This window comes from Maylandia zebra, linkage group LG11 (genome assembly GCF_041146795.1).
Source record: "Maylandia zebra isolate NMK-2024a linkage group LG11, Mzebra_GT3a, whole genome shotgun sequence".
In the NCBI taxonomy this organism is placed as follows: domain Eukaryota; kingdom Metazoa; phylum Chordata; class Actinopteri; order Cichliformes; family Cichlidae; genus Maylandia; species Maylandia zebra.
Window position 1 is genome coordinate 2475585 of NC_135177.1, and position 22690 is coordinate 2498274.

General features: G+C 45.2%; 2 protein-coding genes across 4 annotated transcripts; one reads left to right on the forward strand and one right to left on the reverse strand.

Annotated features, from left to right (window-relative positions):
- Positions 1–695: 695 nt before the first annotated feature.
- On the forward strand, positions 696–17557 carry ppox (protoporphyrinogen oxidase). 2 transcript variants are annotated; one of them, XM_024804168.2, is made up of 13 exons: positions 696–822; positions 2923–3013; positions 4261–4395; positions 4582–4697; positions 4862–4994; positions 9226–9370; positions 9730–9923; positions 10440–10500; positions 11958–12076; positions 12313–12426; positions 13170–13319; positions 14119–14161; positions 14243–14980. In XM_024804168.2, the coding sequence occupies exons 2-13, from the start codon at positions 2930–2932 to the stop codon at positions 14377–14379; spliced, it is 1431 nt and encodes a 476-aa protein (XP_024659936.1). In that variant the 5' UTR covers positions 696–822; positions 2923–2929; the 3' UTR covers positions 14380–14980. The 2 variants fall into 2 exon arrangements, with proteins under 2 accessions (XP_024659936.1, XP_024659937.1); XM_024804169.2 differs by lacking the exons at positions 14119–14161; positions 14243–14980 and adding an exon at positions 17453–17557.
- Positions 15258–22323, reverse strand: rbm42 (RNA binding motif protein 42). Of its 2 annotated transcripts, none has more exons than XM_076889681.1 (12): positions 22254–22323; positions 21851–21907; positions 20462–20597; positions 20306–20375; positions 19862–19930; positions 19385–19530; positions 19108–19278; positions 18872–19006; positions 17794–17911; positions 17495–17592; positions 15568–15664; positions 15258–15474 (listed from the first exon to the last, which is right to left on the reverse strand). In XM_076889681.1, exons 2-12 carry the CDS (start codon positions 21904–21906, stop codon positions 15362–15364), a joined length of 1209 nt encoding a protein of 402 aa, XP_076745796.1. In that variant the 5' UTR covers position 21907; positions 22254–22323; the 3' UTR covers positions 15258–15361. The 2 variants fall into 2 exon arrangements, with proteins under 2 accessions (XP_076745796.1, XP_004571369.2); XM_004571312.5 differs by having other exon boundaries at positions 22003–22303.
- Positions 22324–22690: the final 367 nt, after the last annotated feature.

Sequence of the window (22690 nt, forward strand, 5' to 3'; positions counted from 1 at the left end):
TGTGGTCCCGGAGTTTACGGTTGAAATAGGCAAAAGGATTAATGATGGACTTTCAGTATACACCGGAGAAATGCTCACAATACTGTAAGCTTTCAGTGGGTAGCAGGCATGAGCCCATTACATGCAGTCATTCGTTCAGATTCAAGCTCATCGTTGGTCCGTCTACAGTCACTCAGACGGTGGAGCAGAGATTCAGCAAACACGTTTCAGAGCACACATGATGCAACTTACAGGTGTGTTTATGGATTCCGGCGCACTGTGGACTCAGGAAATAAGTAAGGGCACAAAACATGGGGTGGTTGACATGGCTGTTAGCTTTGGCCAGGCAGAGATAAAGAGTATGGTCAGGCAAGAGGTGAGGAAAAGATGGCAAAGACAGTGGGAGGAAGAAAGGAAGAGACGATGGCTGTGTAGAATTCAAAGGAGGATGGGAGCCACAGGACGGAGTAGGAGAGAGGAGGTGGTCGTATCAAGAATGAGATTTGGACATACTGGTTTGACCACTACACTACTCATGATGGGGAAACATAATACGGGGAGTGTGACTACTGTGGAGAGGAGGAAACATGCTCAGTAACATAAACATCAAATAGGACCTTTGTGATCAAAGGTCATCAGGCCTTATTTCAGTTTTAAAGAGAGGGGAAGCTGTTTGGATTTGAGACCCAGACCACACTCCACACCAGTTGGTGGCGGTAATGCACCATTCAGCTGTTTGCCAGCTGCCAATAAAAATCTAAAATCAAGAACAAGTCGGAAGCGTTATTGTGGTCGTGAGTGGAGGCTGCGGAGCGCGGACTCGTTGCCGTGCCTCGTCTACAGGTAAGCCCGAGCTCGGCAGCAGGACGCTGACCGTGAAGCGGCTCTGCCCGCTGTTGGCGCAGACTCTGTAACAGCCCGCGTGTTTGTTTCACGGGGATGGTGTTGGGCATCGTCCACCTGCCAAAGTACGCTCGTTCACACTTTCCACTGTGACCTGTCGTCGGGTTGTTTGGAAATGTCAGCAGCGTGCCACAGTTCTGCTGACATGTTTACGCGGCGCGTAAACCTTCTTGCGCGTCTACACTAGGCTGTGCGGCAGCGTCTGTAGACTCGCGCACGCACACATTGCGCGTGGGTGGCTGTAGCTCAGGTGGCAGAACTGGTTCGAGCCTAGTCTGCATGCGAGATACTGACCCGTGTTCGTCTCCGATGCATCCACGGGATGTGTGCAGATGTTAGTTAGCTAAGCCACCTGTGCTGGTGTGACTGCACAAGTTACGTGAAGCGCTTTGATTGCTCAACACGGTGTAGAAACGCGCCTGCTGTGGAACTTTCTGCACGTCGTTCCTCTGGTCCGGTAACATCTGGGTTCATGTCTGTCAGCTGCAATATTAAAAAAACCAAAGGGCAGTTATGCTCACATCTGTGCTGAAACATGATTAAAAAAATTCAGATGAGTTTTAATAAAATGTTAACATGACGTCACATCATGACATCACATTGTTTACAGTTTTTAAAGCAGTTTGAGATGAAACTGATGAGAGAAAATGTGCTGAAAGTTTCACGTCAACTGTTAAGGATGATTTTATATGAATATGATGCAATCAGACTCTGCAACGTGTGCACGCGCATACGCGTGTGTGAGTCTGATCATCACTGAAGGAGAGGCGCGTGCCCGAAGCTTACATTTACGCGTCAGATAAGAGGCGGCTGGCTTCACCACATCTCACAAATGACAGCTCACTGATCCACTGAGGATAAAGGCGACACACCAAGGACAGAAAATTGGAATTCTTTCCTTTATTTCTGCTCTTTTAAGTATCAACTACACAAAAAGCCTCCTGCCAGGCTGCAGGGCTCTTTGTGTGAAGGTGGGCGGTTGGACAGACTGCTGACAGACTGACAGGGTGGAGGGTGACAGAGTGAGAGGCCTGATAAACCAACTGTCGGCTATATCTTTACCAGCTATCGGCTATCAGCTACACTCAGGTCGGGGCTGGAAATAAAAATCTTCCAAACATTTTACCAGCCGCTAGTTTCTGTGTGTAACATTTGGCCAGAACAACCAAACCTTATGAATTGTATCATTTATTCTTAAATGGCCTGTATTTATCTAGCGCCCTAAGGACCCCAAAGCGCTTTACACATCCACACACTCACACACTGGTGATGGCAGCTACATTGTAGCCACAGCCACCCTGGGGCGCACTGACAGAGGCGAGGCTGCCGGACACTGGCGCCACCGGGCCCTCTGACCACCACCAGTAGGCAACGGGTGAAGTGTCTTGCCCAAGGACACAACGACCGAGACTGTCAGAGCCGGGGCTCGAACCGGCAACCTTCCGATTACAAGGCAACCTCCCAACTCTTGAGCAACGATCGCCCAACTAACTAATTAATTAACTCTGTTACATTTCTGTACAGTACATTTTTTCTTACAGTGTATCATACATGTGTACCTGCACACACTGATGTAACACAGTATGAACACCGTAACTTAATTTAAACCTGACACGGTGGCTTGTGCGTTGTTTTAAATTTACACGCCACTTCATAAATTTACCCACATTTGGCCAGTGGTGGGTCCTAATTTCCACCCCAGCTCAGGTCCATCAGTATGTTTCACAGCTTGTCTATCCTACAGTCTGTTTGCCATGAAGCAGAGGTTCAGCTTTAGTCTCTAATATTGAATTAAACATATAGGATTGTTAGCTCACATGAGCAGGTGTTTCACTTCCCCTCAGAATCTCACAACAGAGCAGAGTTAAGAGGTCTGGAGATGGATGGTTAATCCAGTCATTCTAATGTTAAACCTTTAAGTTCGGTTCTTCATTTCACGTTCACCATGGTGGCGTAAAAACCCCAAAACAAACGTGTGTCCAAAAACCGGACGAGCATATTCACTCTATTCACTCTTCTTGATTTCATTTGTGTTTGCAGTTGGCCAATGAGAACAGTCGCTGTCCTTGGAGGAGGGATTGGGGGTTTGGCTGCATCCTACTACCTGTGCAAGAGCCCCCAGGTTACCAAGGTAACACATGCTTTGTTTGATTAGGAGAAAAAAGCTGGGAACAAAAACCCTCCATGTATGAAGCAAGTTTCTCGAGCACCCTTATTACATCTGGCAGATGTTAGAAACACCCTGTGACAGTGAGCTGAAAACCTGCTTGTTACTGGTTGAAGTTCATTATTGTCGCGCTGTTTGAAAAGCGTGCTTGAAAGGGAGTCAGCGGATCCCACGTGCTGCAGTGTAAGTACAGGAACAAAGGCAGGTGGTGTTTCCCCCACACTAGCTTCTTTTACTGGCTCCCTGTTTAGTCCAGAGTTGGATTTGAAACCCTACCCCTCATTTTTCTAACCCTCATCAAACCAGGAAGTGAAACCTCGAGATGTGGTTAGGAATTCCATTGGTAAAATGTCCTCTGCTAAGACGGGCAGGAAGTCCTGTGTGCTCAGTTCTGTTCACTTTTATTTAACACTTATCTCAGGACACTTTATATAAGAAGGCTGTTTCACATCAGTGCGCTGACCTCACTGCTAGCTAGAGCGAATGACCCAACTTTGTGTTGCGCTGAGCGCGCTGCTCTGCGGCTGCTCTGCGGCTGCTCTGCGGCTGCTCTGCGTGTACGAGATGCTCCTTCATTTCAAAAAATTGTGTCCCTCGTTGTATCCACTACAAGGGTCTGTGTCGTTTTATATCCAAATGTTTAATAAAACATGTATCACTCATTCATCAGCACTAAAGCTCTGAAACTGTCCCGACTAGTGAAGAGTGTGTCGTTTCCACAATAGTCCCCCGAGGTCCACGGAGCCGTTGAAAGGACTCTGGAGGTCCCTGTATGTGGAAAAGTTGACCAAACTTGGACGTGTGCAGAACGTTCATGTTCTGCAGGCTTTGCTTCTATTGGTCGCGGGAAAGTGCATCGCCACGCACCGTGGTCGATGCACGAGTATATCACGCTCCACATCTGTGCTTGTGATGCTCTTTCCTCGGCGCAGCAGGAAACTTAATGTGCGGCGAAACCTGTAGACACGAGTGGGTTTCAGGGCTGCGTCCAGTGTGAAAGGATGTAGTGATTAAAGGACTTCCTGTGCAGGTGCAGGGCTTTATGTCCTCCAGGAACATCTAAAACATGAGATATGCAAATGAAGATTCAGGAAGGTCACTAAGATGTTTATATGAAATGTTGTGCCTCTTACCTCCGTTTCACTTGTCTTTCATTTCTTGGCCTTTGCTGCGCACATCTTGAGAGGATTTAAACCTAAATATCCAAACAGGTCATCCTTCTAGAGGCAAGCAGTCGTTTTGGAGGTTGGCTGTGGTCCACTCGGAGATCAGATGGAGCAGTGTTTGAACATGGACCCAGAGGGATTCGACCTGCAGGGGCGGTGGGCTCCAACACGCTCAATATGGTGAGTTCATATCATAACAGCAACACTGAGACCAAATCACAGCAACTGTTGATAAGAGCTGAACTGACCACGACAGACTGAAACCTGGACGTGTGTGTGTGCGTGTGTGTGTGTGTGCGTGTGTCTGTGTGTGTGTGTGCGTGTGTGTGTGTGTGTGTGTGTGTGTGTGTGTGTGTGTGTGTGCAGGTGGATGATTTGGGTCTTGGAGAGGAGATCCTGCCGGTCAGCTACAGCCACGTTGCCTCCAGAAACAGATACCTGTATGTTAATGGTCAGCTGCACAAGATGCCGTCAGGAATCAGGTGAGTGTTTACAAACATTTGAATCAACCAAACATTGATTTTGCATTATGTGCTGCTGAATGTCGACCGGCTGTTTAAATATACATATATTTCAAATGAAATCACGAAGCGTAACCTGTAACTTTCCGTCTTCCTCTCCGTCTCCTTGTGCATTTTTCCTTCAGTGGGATTGTGCGGACAGTCCCACCGTTCTCTCAGCCGCTGCTGCTGAGCGTCGCTGCTGAGATCCTGGTGAATAAAACCAAGAACGACGACGAGTCAGTCCATTCGTTCGTTTCGAGGAGGCTAGGAAAGGAGGTGAGCAGAACTTTGTGTCAGTAAACAAGCCCCACACACAGTCGCTTCAATAAACCTGTGGTAACATGGCAAAAACAGAGATGCAACAGGAGCCACAAATCAAACAGCATCATTGAAAGCAAGTTACTGACCTAACACCAGCTAACGGGGGCGACCGTGGCTCAGGGGGTTGGGAATCGCATCTGTAACCGGAAGGTCGCCGGTTCGATCCCTGGGCTCTCTGTCCTGGTCGTTGTGTCCTTGGGCAAGACACTTTACCCGACTTGCCTACTGGTGTTGGCCAGAGGGGCCGATGGCGCGATATGGCAGCCTGGCTTCTGTCAGTCTGTCCCAGGGCAGCTGTGGCTACAACTGTAGCTGCCTCCACCAGTGTGTGAATGTGAGAGACAATGAATAGTGGTGTTGTAAAGCACTTTGAGGTTCTCGAAAAGCGCTATATAAATGCAATCCATTATTAAGTGTGCCTATGCGAAGGCACACTTATTACTATTGCTCGGATTTATTATTAAGTGTGCCTATGCGAAGGCACACTTATTACTATTGCTCGGATTTATTAAGTGTGCCTATGCGAAGGCACACTTATTACTATTGCTCGGATTTATTAAGTGTGCCTATGCGAAGGCACACTTATTACTATTGCTCGGATTTATTATTATTATTATTATTCTTTTTCCGCCTGAAATTTTGGACCGTAACTCATCCCACAGTTTTGACACAAGCTTCATATATGTTATATCATTTTGTGCGGCTGGATCAGGAATGAGTTGCTATGCCTTTTGGTGTTTATTACTTCTATAGTTTTTTAAATATGAATATTTTAATGCAAGTTTTTGCCCATTGGAATGAATGGGAACGAACGAAAGTGAAACTTAACTTACTTTGTGGTGTGTTTGCTCACTCACTTAATTTGTGGTGTGTTGGCTCACTCTAGTGGTATGTCCCCGTATTTGGATTACCATAATGACGACAATATCAACGGCGCGCACAGCGTCGGTGCTTTCAGGAACCATTGGAATTCTTAAGGTTGCACGAAGCATTGAATAGTTACGGTAACGGCAAGGGTGTATGCTTGGTGGAAAACTGCATATCCCACAATTCAAAGCACGCCTCTACCAGTCAAACAATGGCGGCTGCCACTTGGTTTAATATATTCCTCTTATTTGTGTTTCTAGGTCACAAAGTAAACTTTTAAGATATTTTCAGGTGAGAATGTGGGTGTGTAAACGTCAAATATCTGCTCGTTTTGTCAAAACATCCCATATTGGCAACAGATTTTTCATGATGTTGCGCCGCTTCACTCAAAAGCACCCAGGCTTGGCTTTCAGTGAGGCGTCTCTAACTCCTTTCATCCCCGATAGCTCCGCAAACAGTCTTTGTCTTAGCTGGACTTATTTTTCGTTTATATGGGCCGATGATGCTGGTCGATGAGGAAAAACTAACTGAGTTGTTTGGTAGTGGCTAACGCGGAGCTAGCTAGCCACCGGTATGTGTCTCTTTCCCCTCATATGTGGGGAAAGAAACATGCGAGGCGGCCGCCGATCGACCGGTTTTCAGGTGAGAATGTAGGTGTGTAAACGTCAAATATCTGCTCGTTTTGTCAAAACATCCCATATTAGCAACAGATTTCTCACGATGTTGCTGCTAGCCGGCTAGCTAGTTCGGCCGGCCGGCTAGCCGGCTAGCTAGCTCGGCTAGCTAGCGCCGCTTCGCTCAAAAGCACCCAGGCTTGGCTTTCAGTGAGGCGTCTCTAACTCCTTTCACCCCCGATCGCTCCGCAAACAGTCTTTGTCTTAGCTGGACTTATTTTTCGTTTATATGGGCCGATGATGCTGGTCGATGTGGAAAAAATAACTGAGTTGTTCACATACCGGTGGCTAGCTAGCTCCGCGTTAGCCACCGGTATATGTCTCTTCCCCTCGTATGCGGGGAAAGAAACACCGATCGACCGGTGGTGGCTAACGCGGAGCTCAATCGTGGATAAGGGAAACCCAATGCAGGAGAAGCAGGCGGCTGGTGAACTGAATTTCAGGTAAGACGTTATTAACTGCACTCTATTTGGGTCAGATATAAACCGAGTTTAGGTGTAGTTTATTTTCGTTGTGCTGACAGTTACAATAACTGTACTGTGTGCTAGCTAGCACGACGGAGTTTCTATACAGCTGTGCGCGCTAAGTTACTGATGTTGAACTTTATGACAGCCTCCCCTATTTTCAGGCGAGAATGTAGGGGTGTAAACTTCAAATATCTGCTCGTTTTATCAAGAAGTCCCATATTTTATCAAGAAGTCCCATATCTCTCACGATGTTACTGCTAGCGCCGCATGGCAGCTAGCTGGCTAGGGCGGCTTGGCTGACACCTAGGCCGGGCTGACTGATACCCAGGCCGGCTCACGCTCACGTTTCACCGCCGCATGGCAGCTAGCCGGCTAGCTGGCTAGCGCGGCTTGGCTGCCACCCAGGTCGGGCTGGCTGACACCCAGGCTGGGCTGGCTGACACCCAGGCCCGCTCACGCTGTCGTGTTATTTTTCATTTATATGGGCTGGTGATTCAGTATGAGTGTCCGGTGAACTGAATGTCAGGTAAGACGTTATGTATATGTAAGGTAGTGACTGGAATAAGTCACAAGGTGTCGCTGTTGAGCTGCATATATGTTGTAAATTTTAGCAATTTTGACCATTTGTCCTCTGCAGGACACCGTAGTTCAGATTTCTCGTTCGCGTGGGCGCCATCTTGGTTCAGTGTTTACTGTGATGTGCAAAGGTAAGCACTGTCAGTGGCGAACTGCATTGGTTTTGTTTAAAAATAAGTGTTCCACTGTGTAAAATAGCGGTTTGTCATTTAAGCCGAGCAAATATTTTGTTTATTGAGAGGTTCATGTATTGTCTGATGAGAGTATGAGACAAAGATATACTTTTCTTTCTTACTCTCATATAAAATATTTAGCTTTTATTAAATAGTTATCTGAATCTTACAACCAAAGTTTGTATAATAATACACAAGATTGGCTGTAGACCATTGTTAATCATTCAGAACACTGTGTAAAAATAACAAAAAACAAAAAGTGAATGAAAAGTGCATAAATATTTATTTTACGTGTTTGATGTGTGTGGCAGGGCGTGGTCTGCAGTGCCGCTGCAGGGGAGGTGGACCCACCTCAGCGGCATCTGCAATCACGCCTCTCAGGTGTAAAGTCTGTGCTCTCTCTGCTTTTTTTTTTTTTTTTTTTTTTTTTGTGTATGTGTCGGGCTATGAGATGAAAAGCTACAGCCGGCTGTGTGGGTACAGCAACTATGTGTGAAAAGTGGTCCATAACGTAATGCTTCAAAGTGTGTTCATGCAAACATTGTCAGGTCTGCTTATGAACCTCTGCGCACAGCGTCTACAAATTGGGGCTGTACGAAGTCACCTCATCTTTACACAAAACTGTAAGCTGTCATCTGTGAGGCGCGAGCGGTGTTTGGTTTTACCATAGTTCATGGTGGAGAATGGCTGCTCCGGTGAGTTTTGCTCTCTGTAGCCGTTTGAATGGCAAACTATACTGATTAGCGGCGGCATAGGCACACTTAAAATTTCTTCAGAAATTTTCGCTTTCTAGTTATTATTATTATTATTAAATATAGCAACAAGAAACCCAAACAAAAGTGACCTGATGTCAGTCTCAAAATGTTCAGTCTGGAAAAACTTCGCTGATTTAATAACTTCAATAAGACTCCTTTCATCAGCAATATACTTACATGTTATCAAACCCAGACAAATGTTTTTCAGTTGCACTTTTGCTTTTGCAAAGGCCCACAAAAAAACTCCTTACTAAAAGAAACAAAACCGCAGCAGCCGTTCAGTTAAAGTGGAAACTCCCGTGTGCTTGCCTGATCATGCACCCCAGTCGTTATTCAGATTAGAGCTGCTTGAACATTCAACCCAGTGACCCCTGTAGGCAGATCTAAAGGTTCTGAAGCAAAGAGCTGACGCGTGACCAGGAGGCCGGCAAAAACTCAGACTGAACCAAAGTCTGAATGAGCAGGTGTAGATACCTGACAGCTGTTTATCTCATTCCTTATGAGGGAGGTGACACACTCATGATGCAGCGAGGATTATCATTTGGAAACACGAGTGTATTTAGTAAGGAAGACGTGAAGCTAGTCTCTAACAGTAATTACATAAGATTCACTTAACTAAACAGGTAATGTGTGTGTGTGTGTGTGTGTGTGTGTGTGTGTGTGTGTGTGTGTAGTTAGCAGACATAGCTGTGGACAGCTTGTGTCGGGGTGTATTTGCTGGGGACTGCAGGAAGTTGAGTGTGCGCTCTTGTTTTCCTGTCCTCTACAACGCAGAGCAGCACAGAGGTTCCATCGTCCTGGGAATGCTGCTGGGCTCAGGTACACTCCAACACTTCCACTCTGACCATTTCTGACAGTTTCCCAGTACGTGCAACCATTTACCTGCACTGCACTTCCAGTTGATCTTAAAATCACTCCCAGGACTTTCTGACGTGTTTGTCAGGATTAAACGTCTGTGTTTAGCCTCATAAAATCAAATAATTGATTTGAGCTCTGGTTCTACACGCTGGCTCTTCGTGGCTATTTTTCTGCCTGCATTGATGCTAACAGATGGTTGTTGTGTGCTGTCATCATTTGTTTGGATTCAGCGTTTTCAGGCTGTCTCACTTTCCTCTGTGCTACCAGTGAAGTGTGCTGTCTTTATTGCAGGACTAAGGTTGTATGTTTGAAACCTGCAGGTGAGGCTCAGGTGATTACCCGCGGCCCTCTGGCTAAAAGATCTAAGAAGGAGTCGTGGGCACAGTGGTCGTTGAAGAGGGGCATGCAGTCGTTTCCAGAAGCCATTGCAGAGAACCTACAACAGAGTGGGAGAGTGCAACTTCACAAAGAGGCTGTTGTTAAGCAGATTGATCCTTCAGCCTCTGGTTGGCAGGTTAGTGCGGAGGTTAAAGACGTTTAACTAAACCTTAGGTGGTTTGCAGTGGTGTGTTATGTTGGTACCATCATATCAGACATGGTAGTGTCGGGGATGGCAGTTTGTTTGCTTCTTGCAAGGTTTCACATTTCCTGAATGTGTAATGTTCTGATTCCCTCGCCTGCTAGCACGAGGAAGTAACGACCGTAAGAAAGAAGGATGTAAACTTGGACTGTGCTGCCATGAGGTTTTGTAAGGGAGCTCAGATCAATCTCTTCTTATCTCTGCATCACCAGCAGGTTGAACATCAGGGTAGTAATGTTGTTATTTGGTCTACACAAGTTAACTGTGTCTACGTGTCTGTCTGCGTGTGTCTGTCTGCGTGTGTCTGTCTGCGTGTGTCTGTCTGCGTGTGTCTGTCTGCGTGTGTCTGTCTGCGTGTGTCTGTCTGCGTGTGTCTGTCTGCGTGTGTCTGTCTGCGTGTGTCTGTCTGCGTGTGTCTGTCTGCGTGTGTCTGTCTGCGTGTGTCTGCAGGTCCGTTTGGAGGATGGAGTCCTATCAGCCGACCACATCATCTCTGCACTGCCTGCTAAAGGCAAGTATGATTGTAAAGCACTGATGGTGCAACAGCAGCTTCACTCTGAGCTTCCCTGAACAGCTGTAAGGGATTTCCACTGCTTTGTGTAACATCATCCTTTCTCTCACTACCCACAGCTTGTGACTGTACAGTGGGTAAAATCATTTCCTACGTGTAGGTGCTCTTGAAATTGTTGCTCTGTGGGACCAGCACTCCGACACAGGAAGTCTAGATTGGCCGTCAGCTTAAAAAGTCCTATTTCTGCTCTTCGGTTCTTCCTCAGTAGCCGCTGCAAAACTTAGGTGCAGCCGACGGGTGAGGGAACTCGACCAGTTCAGACTGCCGCTCTCCTCCAGGTGTCTACCCCGCTCGCTTTGACCACAACCGGGGTCCCGAGCAGCCTCGCAGAAACGTCAGCGACAGCGCCGCTGTAGATCGCTGCTCTTGCAGTACGACTAGGTTTAGTTTAGTGGCTCGGGAAGCTGACCCACTAGGGTCTGTTAACTGGAGACTGAAGTGACCTGTAAGAGCTATTTATACAAATGTAGTTCAATACTCATTGTTAGCTTTGTTTTACAAAGGGTTAAAAGGGAATGTCCACAATTTAGACCTTTTGAATGCAAATATCTTATTAAAGCATTTTAAAAAGATCAAAAGCTGAATCAAATGGTAAGAATCACAGAAGCAACCAGTGACATGATTGAAATCATACTTATTTAACGAGCTTGCTGTGAACTAATGCGGACTTTGTTCTGACCTCTGGGAGGTAGAAGAAGAGGACACGCCACATCTATGTGGATGTAGTCTGTCGGCGAGGAGTCGAGCGCTTGGAAGTAGTTTTGTAGACACAAACAGACGAAATCCAAATCCTCCTGAATTTCTACGCTAACATGGAAAATTCACAAATCCACTCACACGTCCACAGTGCTGGGCGGTGCTTGTTATAAACGTTGGCGTCTCTTTCTGGACACCCAATCACTGTTGTTGCCCAACATCCAGCCGCACCGTTCGCGTGGGTCAGAGCTAAGCTTTAAACTTCAAAGTAACTTCATGACATTTTCTTCTTGTTTCATTCTTAGTGTAGAAATCCTGTCACATATGATACACTTCACTTAGTCTCACTCAGATTTATCATCACATCCATTTGAACATCATCTCCTTTGAATTCAAACGCACAAGAATGCTTCCTCTCAGCTTTGATGGTTGAGCTCGCTGGTTTTACATCATGACACGTTGGTAATGACGCACTGTTTCTCAGGCCATCAGTCGCAGCTGAACCCGCTGAGTTAGCACTAAATGGCAGGATGGTTTCCAACTGCTGGTCGATTTTATGAACATGTAAGCATTCAAGTTCTCCAGTAAGACGACGGCGACCCCATTTCGAAAACCTGCCTGTGTGACACCAAGTGTTCTGGATCATTTGAAGGATGACATTAAAAGTTTCCTTTTTCGAGCCCTTGTTTCTCTGTTCACAGCTCTTTCTTCAGTGCTGCCCCGCTCCTGCCAACCTCTTACCCAGCAGCTGCAGGACATCTCCTCAGTAACAGTAGCTGTGGTCAATCTGGAGTATGACGGCTCCATCTTGCCTGTAATGGTGAGAATACAGGAGAGCACAAAAAACACTTCTTTGAATTTTGAGATTACCAGATACAAGAAGATTTTCACTGTTGTAAAAACAAACTATATTGAAGCATCGCTTTCATTCTGTGAGCCACTGAAGCCTCCAGTGCAAACACTGACTTCTTTTCTGATTCCTGGAGAAAAGAGCATCAGACAGACTGCACACAAGCTTATTCAAACCTGTGTGCGTCCGTGTGTGTGTGTTGGCAGGGTTTTGGTCACCTCGTCCCGTCATCGGAGGACCGAGGGTTGCTCGGGGTGGTCTATGACTCTGTTCCCTTCCCTCAGCACAACAGACCAGATGGACAGACTACTAGACTGACGGTACAGACGAACAACACCTTGCGTCACTCACAGTGTGTTTCTGTGTGTAACAGTTGGTCGATGCAGCCTTGTGGAAGATTTGTTGCCTGCCAGCATCTTCACTGTGGCTCATACTGATTTGTGATCATGGTCGTCTTTTCTTGTTACACTACTTTTTCTTTTCAGACATTTATCTGTTGCTATTACGTCTCACAGCATGACTATTATGTCATTTCTTCTTCGTCTTCTTCTGTTTTACTGGCAGTTGGCAGCACATTTAGAGCAGGTGGTTGTGCTGCCCTCTAGTGGAATAAAATGTAACTGTTACTCACACTGATTGCTTACAGTACTAATCAGGTGGAGCCAGATAGTCTTCCATGGCACAGTGGTTGGGAAACACTGCTCTGATGGATGCATCAGAGATAATCTGGTGTTCAGTATCTTTCCCAGAAACACTTGGACTGGATGCCTGATCACCTGTTTACAAGTATAACTGTGCAGGTTCTCATCCAGCTCATGGTGATCTAAGGAACGTGGAAGATTGACTGGATTCGTTAACTTAGAATGAGAATATGAATTTACATGAACTGTCGCTGTTCATGTACTGCTTTGGAGTATCCTGTGCTAATGGGGGGGGGGGTACTACAGGAAGCACTGAAGCATATCTTCATAGTATTTGAAGAACTCAGCTTTTATAATGACAACAACACTTCCACTCATTTCACATGTGATTATCTGTCATATCTTTTCATCATGTTTCCTAGGTAATGATGGGCGGGGCTTGGTTCGAGGAGGAGTTTGGGGTTCCAGAAGCTGCAACAGCGGAGCGTCTCTTATCAAGAGCCACTGAGGCGGTGCGCTGCCACCTCGGAGTCACTGCGGCACCCAGCTGGAGTCGAGTGATTCTGCACAGGGTATGACCCCACATATTATATAACACACACACACACACACACACACACACACACACACACACACACACACACACACACACACACACACACGACTGTGCCACACGAGGAGTCAGATGATCTCTCAGTCGGATGTCATCATGGCGGGATCTCTTCCTATTTCTGAAGGACAATAACTTTTTTGCATATCGTCATGTAAACATGTTTCAGACGAACAGATACAAACTGCAGTTTTGAAATAACGATTTCATTTATTAATAGAAAAAGGCCATCCAAACATTCCTGCCTTTGACTGGAGGAAGTCATTCCACCTGAAAACTAATGACTGTTTGTGCCACCATTGGCAGCAAGAACTGCAATCAGCTGTTTGCAGCATAACTGGGATGTCCTGCTAATATGTGCTGGATAGTCTTTGAACCTTTGCGTATGGGTTCATAGCATAGAGGTTCTGTCAGCTGTGGTAGATGTAGCTATACCGAATGGTAGCAACATCAGGGAAAATGAACACAAAAACCTCAAGAAGTACCAAGGACTGAGAGAAGAGCTGGAGAAGATGTGGAGGGTGAAGGTAATAGTGGTCCCAGTGGTAATCGGAGCACTCGGTGCGGTGACCCCCAAGCTAGGCGAGTGGCTCCAGCAGATCCGGGGAACAACATCCCAGATCTGTGTGCATAAGAGCGCAGTCTTAGGAACTGCTGAGATCCTGCACAGGACCCTCCCAGGCCTCTGGTTGAGAGATACCAATACTGCACTTTGAGTTACTTTAACAGAGATAAATTATATTTGATCATCTTTTCAACAGGACTGCATACCTCAGTACTATGAAGGACACTTTCAGAGAGTTGGTGAGTATGAATCCGTTTAAATATTAAACATCAACAAAGTGTGATGACAAATCGTTTAATGCTATTTTGTCTACTTCCCAGAGTCCATGCGTGGCTTCATAAAGAACAATAACCTAGCCCTGTCCTTGACTGGTTCCTGTTACGATGGTGTGTCAGTGAATGATGTCATCTTCAGTGGACGGACAGCTGTGGAGGAGTTGTTGGGAACTGTAGTATGATGAAGCTGGTTGCTATGAATCATGGGATTCATGTGGGCTTGAATCTTCTACCACCTGTAATGCCTTGAATCATCCAGACATATCTGACGTTGTTTGGAAAAAGTGCGCTCACTGATGTCAGCTGCAGCGGTTTGAATCTAAGATGCATCTGAAACTTTATATTTTTGCCTGTGTAACTCAAGATTGTGTTAACACGGCTGAATGTCACCGCGCAGCTGCTTCAGGTTGTGCAGCCTTTGTTCCCATTGTTTTTATTGGATGGTCTGTGGCGACACAGATATGAGAACGTTTCACTTTAAATGGCCAACTTGCCACGATTTGCAGTTTAAGATCTTTGTTTTTGTTTCATTGCATTTATTTTGAATGTAATTGCTGATAAAGATAAGCTGATGTAACCTGCACATACACCAGTCGAGTTGTTACTGCAGCGCCGTCATAAAGCTCTTCCCTCAAAAATCAGCGTGTGCATCCAGCCTTTAAATTCCTGCCATGACAGTAAGTAACAGCTTTTACTTCTCCCTGTAGATGCTGACAGTTAACCATGTCACATGCTGAGGCCTTTTCATTGAGCCAATGTTATTAATAAAAACATTCAGACGTAGGCCTGTGTTTCTGCGGTTATAAAGTGATTTTCTTTATTTCGTCAGCCCTGAATTGTCATGAGGATCTTTCCCTCTTTAGCTCTTGAGTTGTTGTCTGCAGAGCCTTCTCTCATGGCTTCCAGTTCAATTGTATATTGCACCAAATCATTATTGTAAAGTCCCTCCAATAATTTTCCAAGCCAAAGGGAGACGGAACCACTGCCTCGTCCAAAATAAACTGATCACAATGGCAGTCAGTAGAGATACAATGTAAGCACATCACGTAAAACAAACATCTTAAAAATATTGGTTTTATTTTAGAAGGAAAACAAAAAGTTATGAGTCCATGGACCGGGTCATGATCTCACAGTCTGGCCTTGAGGCCACACACAAACTGGAAACTATCTGAGGCCCAGTTTCTTCTTCTCTTTGTGTTTCTTGCGAACCACTTCAATGTTGCGGTCCTTCCACATGCTCTTCCTCAGTTTGATGGGACGGCTACCAACGTACTTCCCTGGACAAACAGAGGGAAAGAAGTGTAAGAGTGCCAGGATGGTACCAAATGCCCTGTAACAACAGCTGTAGCGGGAGCCTGTGTGAGACTCACCGTTCATCTCTCTCATGGCTCTCACGTAGTCATTTGGATCCTTGAAGCTCACAAAACCGTAGCCTTTGGTTTTTCCAGTCCGTTTGTCCCTGACCACCTGCTGACACACAGTAATGATTAGAGCAGGGCGATGTGACCCAAAATACTTATCACGATATACATTTGAAAATTTGTGATAACGATATAAGTGACGATATAATTGACACAAAATACTTTACAACTCAACTTTATTAGTGCAAAAAAACCCATCAATGTATTTTCACTGAAACAAGCAGCTGTTTGTGCATTAAAGTTATATAAAAATGTAACAGTGCAAATGCAAGTTCCTGTCTGACAGTTTAACCAAAAGGCTCCGACAATCCATCAAGCGGTGCGGCTTCGTAGCTCAGCAAAGTCGTACTGAAACATCTGACAGACTTTCGAGCGCCGTGCACATAAAATGGTTTCGAGGTCAGTAAACACAACCAGAGTTCATACATAAGGCACACGGGGTTATAAGGGGCTCTGTCGATTTTCAGAAAAATCAAAGGATTGATTTTAAGTGCGCCGTATTTTCCAAACAACGCGGTAATAACGACGGCCCGCTAGCATGCGCTACCAAAAATAGTGCTTTGTTGTGTATCTGACGGACGAAAGCTAAACCAGTTCCACACCAGTGAAGCTGCAGCATTTTTACAAACCAGTTCTGGTTCATGGATTCATTCAACGATCCGCTTTCGACCTCATTCGCCACCATGCTTTTTCCGCCATGTGCGTATGAAAACAAAGGCACTGCGCGTTTTACCCATATTCTATCGCCATATTTCATTTTCTTATCGTTGCCCAACATTATACCGGTATTACCGTGAACGGTATGATATGGCCCAGCCCTAGTAATGACTTCATGTTACCCACCAACTGGTGACACGAGACACTTCCACAGAGAAGTTGTATTTTTAACAGTACTTTATACCCAACGCACCCTAATATTTGCTAATTAAATAACATGCCTTTGGGCTGTGGGAGGAAACAGCATACTCCGAGCGAGCAGGTGCAGCCACTCCTTGCACCAACAGCAGGAGTTTGTTGCAGATGACAGTAAAATATTTTGGGGTTCTGCAAACTCCTCGCAGAATCCCAGTCAGAGGTCAAACCAGTGCACCTGCCCTGAAAATCCACTGGTTGCCAGATCAGTGGTTTCCCCTGAGAAAACCTTGAGTTCAGGTTTTTGTTACATTTGAGGCACAAACAACAAACATGAAGGTTTTTACTGCCTCTTGAACAGCGTTCCTTTAATATAAGCTGCCATAAAGGCTCTTTCATGGAGGACGACATGAACCGTTTACAGCTTGAAGCTGAGGAGTCTCCAACTCTGCTTTCATCTGTTACCAGATATTAATAAATCCAGATGGAAGACATTGTTTACCTACAGCGTATGTGTTAAATGTTCAGGGAATTGATATCCTATCCAACTGAATTTGACAGCATATGATTTCATTTGAGTGTCTTGACTAAAATCTAATTTAGCTTCAATCATAATTTAGAAACGTACATTTATGTAGTTTTAGTCGACTAAATGTAGTTGATGAAATCTGAAGCTTACTCAGTTGTTTGTGTTTTTACTGGTCAGAGTAGCTCCACAGTTTACAGAGCTTCTCGTTTTCCTTCACCTGAGGCGTCTCCGCTCGTCTCTTCCTTCCAAGCACTTTGCTGCTTATTTCTCATGAAACATACAACTAAATGTCAGAGGTCACCGCCCACACAGGATTACTTCTGACTGAATCATTTCCATATTCGTCATGTTCTACACAAATTGTTCTAATTTGATCTCATCTATCCATAACATTTTAATCTTATTTTAAAAGCGTGTCATTCATTTTTAACTCAGTTATCGTCTTTTTGTTAGGAGAAGAAGAAAAAAGAAAGACGAACAGACAAATGACCCGACCTTAGCTTTGAGGAAAGATGGGTATCTGCTGAAGGCTCTGGCCAGTATGTCATCATTAACCTCGTTACCAAGATCACCACAGAAAATACGGAAGTCATCTGCAACATGGAGACAATTCTGCTGATGTTACACATGAAAAACTAAAATCACCATGGCTACTGAAACACACCTTTTTTTAAATGCATTTACTTTAGCTGCATTCAACTGATGGAAGAACATCACTCAACTGAAAAAACCAACAATGACACTGAGCTGTCTCTGTTCTGTTATTACTGTTAGTGAAGTTGGTGGAGCTGCACCTGATTCCCATTCCAGCAGACTCTGGTCCTCCCAGGTCGTCCCTGCAGCTGTGCGGATACACTTCTTCACCTTCTCCGATTTTGCCCTTTTTTTGTCTTCAGTAGTAGTTTCCACATGCTGACACACACACACACACACACACACAGTTTAACTTTGGGTAGAAACTGCTGTTGTCAAGCATCATCTGGACAACAGTCAGCAGCATTAAAGATGATATATTCTAATAATCTGATATGCTGCTGATGAACCACAGTCAACAAAAATAAAAAAAATCGTTAAATATTTTACTTTACATTTAATAATATATGAAAGTTTACCTTTTTGAATACAATTATTAAAAAGAAGACATTTACTTTTCCACACTATCCAGTCTGAGACGAGCACTCAGTCATCACTGTTAATGCAGCGGCAGCTCCAGAGGGCCATAACAACAAACTAATGCTGTGCTATGTGGGTAGCTAGCGTTATCGCTAACAGCAAAGCATGGTCCTGTTAAAGAACAGCTTGTATCCAGGTGTTTTGAACATTTGTTTTGCTTTGATAATTAGCAAATATTTGACTTCTACTTCTGTAATATTCAAAATATTTTCATTGAAATGTACTCTGTATGCATTTTGATTTTAAATACTTACCTTATAAACATTGTTTTATATTGTTTACCATTCTATGTTAATTGTTTATCATTTGTAACAGCACCTAAAACACTAAAATGTAAACTTAAACAAAAGAAATTCCCAAATCTGTGACAGATACTGATTTACACATTATTTCATATAAATAAATATCTCATTTGTAAATGTGCAAACTCATAAATGTCCCCACATATTGGTTGGGTCACGATGTTAGATGTTGAAGGCAATTAGCTGTAGAATAATATTTATAATTCTACGCCCACAGCACTAAACGTAGAAGTTTTCCATTCACCAGTATTTTAAAAATGCATATAACCCCTGAAACGGCGGCACGTGCAGTGTTACTGCCAGCACGTCGCCTGCTACATGGCTTCACAGTCTAAATATTTACGGGCTCTCGCTCCTCGTTACAAAGTAAAGAGCAAAGTGTTTTGCAGAAATCCACCTCAGTTTGGGGGGGTTCAGGCTCCGGCATACTAGGTCCAATCACCGTGCCGCTGTCCTCGCTCTCCTTCTTGCTGAGCAGACCTGCAGCCATCACTGCAGCCTGCTGCTCGGCCACCCGCGCTGCCAGTTCTTCCTGCAACACCCAGATCACAAGGCCTCAGAAACTACAAGTTCTGTACATCTGAAAGAATCCAGCGTAAAACAAATGTGTGCGTCATGCACGGATCAAAATACCATTCGGGCCTGTCTCTGAGCGTGAACTTCATTTCTTTTTAGTCCAACATGGGCAGGAGGAGCAACGTACACAGTTGGTGCTGCCTGGATGATTGACGGTGTTGGTTTGACAGGAAGTGGGGCTACTTGTCGCGTAGATGGGCCTGACACCATCGAAACCATATCACCAACCTGAAAGAGACAAATTTGGACGAGAGGGTTCGAGGTGGCGCTCGTCCATTTTACATGATCTCAGTAAGACATGAAGCAGTCTGCACACAGACTCGTGTTTGTGAACCTGAGGTGGAGCAGCCATGGGCTGAGATGGTCCCTGAGGCATTGGGCCCTGCAGGGAAGGAGGGAGCATCATGGGTGGAGGTGGAGGAGGTCGTGGCAAAGGAGGTGCTACTGGAGGACCACGCATCATCTGTAGCCTCGGACCACCTGACAACACAGAGTCCAACCCACAATCCATGTTCAGCTGGGACAAACTTCATCTACACTGGTTTATGAAACCATTTCAATGCTTCGCAACACTCTGCAAACCCATCTGACTGGTTTGTGTCTTAGAGTGTTTTCAGCAGATTCCTTTAAACTCCGTCTTCAGCTGGAGTTTGAGTGATCAGCCTGTGCTGTATCAACACCCTGTCCTGAAACACGGACCATCAAGTCTGCATGTTGTTTGCTCCAAATAAGGCAGATTTCATACACTATATGCTACATGTAATGTTCAGACACACCCACAAGGCAAAAACACCAAGTCTTCAAAAATTACCTGGTCTTTGCAGAATATGTGGAACAAAAGCCGGTCTCATCATGGGAGGAGGAGGTCGTACTGGAGGAACTGACACAGAGAGAGCAGGAGTGAGCGCAGCGTGGCGGCATCTGAAATACTGCTTAAGCCTCTAAACTTTGGTCAGTCATAAATGAATCTTAGCACCACAACATGCATCAAAAACAATCAGAATACTTTATTGATCCCTCGGGGAAATTATTTTGGTTACAGTGCTCCAGTACTTTTTTTGAGGAAACAGCTGATATCGTTATCCATTCCAGCTACAGCTTTCATCAGCTTTGGTTTCCATCCAAATATTTTGAAACACAAACGCAAGCAGCCGGACCGAACCACGAGCAGCAGATCTAACTGTCAGCGTGCTTCCAGGTGAGGAAGAGTTTTACTGGATGGTGACACTCTTGCCATGTGAGCATTTGTCTTTACCTGGTCCCACAAAGGCTTGTGGTGGAGGTCCAACAAAAGTTGCAGCTCTGGCTTCTAATGTCTGCTGGACCTGAGAAAGACCACGGAGTGTGTGAGCGAGAGAGGGTGCTGTTGTTATTAATCACATCGAGACCAATCCTTTTATAACACACAAACCTGTCTGTAGGTGTTGGTTCCTATAATGGGTCGCACCACTGGAACTGTTGGGACAGCCAGAGCTACAGGTACTGCCTCCATGACAGGTGGACTTCCTGATACTGGTACTGGCCCACCGAGAACCTCCTGCTCAAAGCTAGAGAAGCAGAGTGATGTTTGTATTAGATTTCATTTTTGACATTTTTTCCTCCTCCAAACACTCAATTTCGGTCTCATCTGACCACAACACTTTCGCCCAATCGTCCTCTGAGATTGAGACGCTCAGTGCCAAACTTCAAACAGGCCTGTACGGCGGCTTTCCTGAGCAGAGAGACCCTGCGAGCAGGATGCTATGCTCGCAGCTGCTCGGTGATGGTCCTGTAGCCTACTCCTATTCCTTGAGTGTCCACAATCTTCACCCTGACATCCTTGGAAACGTTTTGGTCTTAGCCATGGTGCAGAGTTTGGAATCTGGACAGACTGATTGCGTCTCTGGACGGCTCTCTTTTATGCAGGTAACGAGCCGAGAAGGCTCCTAATGTCAGCTCGTTACCTGCATAAAATACACCTGGGAGGCAGAAATCTTGCTGATTGACAGGGGATCAAATATTTATTTTATTCATCAAAATACTAATTTATTTGTAACTTTTTTGAAATGCATTGTTTAGATTATTGTTGTCTCTCACTGTTCAAATAAACCGACACTAAAATTATACTCTGATCATTTCTTTGTTAGTGAGCAAACTTACAAAATCAGCTGGGGTTCAAATAATGTTTCCCTGACTGCATCTACACAAAGCTGTGGAAATAAACTGGAATAGAAGTCAGGAAACATCCTGCGTGACAGTGAAGAGCAAAGGGAGTAATCTGTGGCTCACAGATAAACTAGTAAAGAGAAAGGGCAGCAGCTCTAAGTGCAAGTACCGTTTTGTTAGGTACAAGTGTTCACCTGCTTTTTAATACAATTATCTACTCAATACATTTAGTTTTGTCGAGACTATCAAGATGACTGCTGATGTTCAAAGCAAACACCGGAATGAGGAAAACTGGAGATTTCACCGAGTTTGAATGTGGCTGGATGCTGATGTCAGCTGGGATTTTCCTGCACAGCTGCCTGAGCGGTTACCTGCACGCTGCACGCATCTGTGTCTCTTCAAACTGGGATCTGTTGCTTGTTAGGCAAATGGGCACCACAGCACTAGTTTAATGTTGTTATTGTGACATTTAAAGTGAAGTGTTTTGACTGAATACTGTCTCAGTGAAGCACCTTGCTAACACAGAAAGGCCAGAGGAACACACTCGTGCATCCTCGCGTCGACATGCAAACAGTCACATGAAAAACCTGCGACGTAATCGGAGAGGTGCTGGTACAGCTCTGCGGTGTGTGCAGTGAGGATGCTTCGTACTCACAGCGCCATCTCAGCCTCCATCTCCTTCAGACGCTCCTCGCCGGACTTGAGCGCCATGCTGTGGGAAAAACAGCCAACATGAGCTCAACGCTACAACAGCTGCATTCAGAAAAGCGCCTCCGTCTGCACACGGCTGGCCGCTGTAAGCCTTACCTTCAGCTGGAGTTTGTACGCTGCCTACGTTCACCGACTGGGCTACAAGCTAACAAGTAATGTTTAGCTCGTTAGGCTCGAGCTAAACCAGCAACGAGCCCGTTTCTGCTGCTGTTCTCAGCCCACTCACTAACCCACCAACCCACTTCCACGCTAACAGTACTAACTAACTAAAGAGGAATGGGATTATGCACTAACAAATACACATTCACGGGCTACTGAGCCACCGTCCTAACGTTCTTCTGCTTTACCTTCTTCGTCTTCTTGATGTTTGTTAGCGATTGACAAACAAAACGGTGCATTAGCGCCACCAACTGGTAGGGCGTGTGAATGACGTCGCTCCAAAAACCGAAACAAACGAGTCTTAAATAACTTTAGGTCAGCTTTCGTTCTTCTAACCCTGCTCTCAGCTTCATAGTGTAGTGCAGCTTGCTCTATGGTTTCCTGTCCGGTACAGCACTCACATTTGTCTGAATCACGTTTGGCTGCTATGAATAATGTTTAAAACTGTGTGATATAAATTGTGATATGACTGTCTCCTCTCTCCTGTTCCTTCCTGTGCTTCTCATTCTCCAGTTTTCCTTTGGCATTTGGAAATCTGGTGTCCTCTCCTTTCTTCGTCTCATGTTTCCTATAAAATAATATCCTATTATATGAACCTGTAGTTTTTAAACAAAGGTCAGACAGA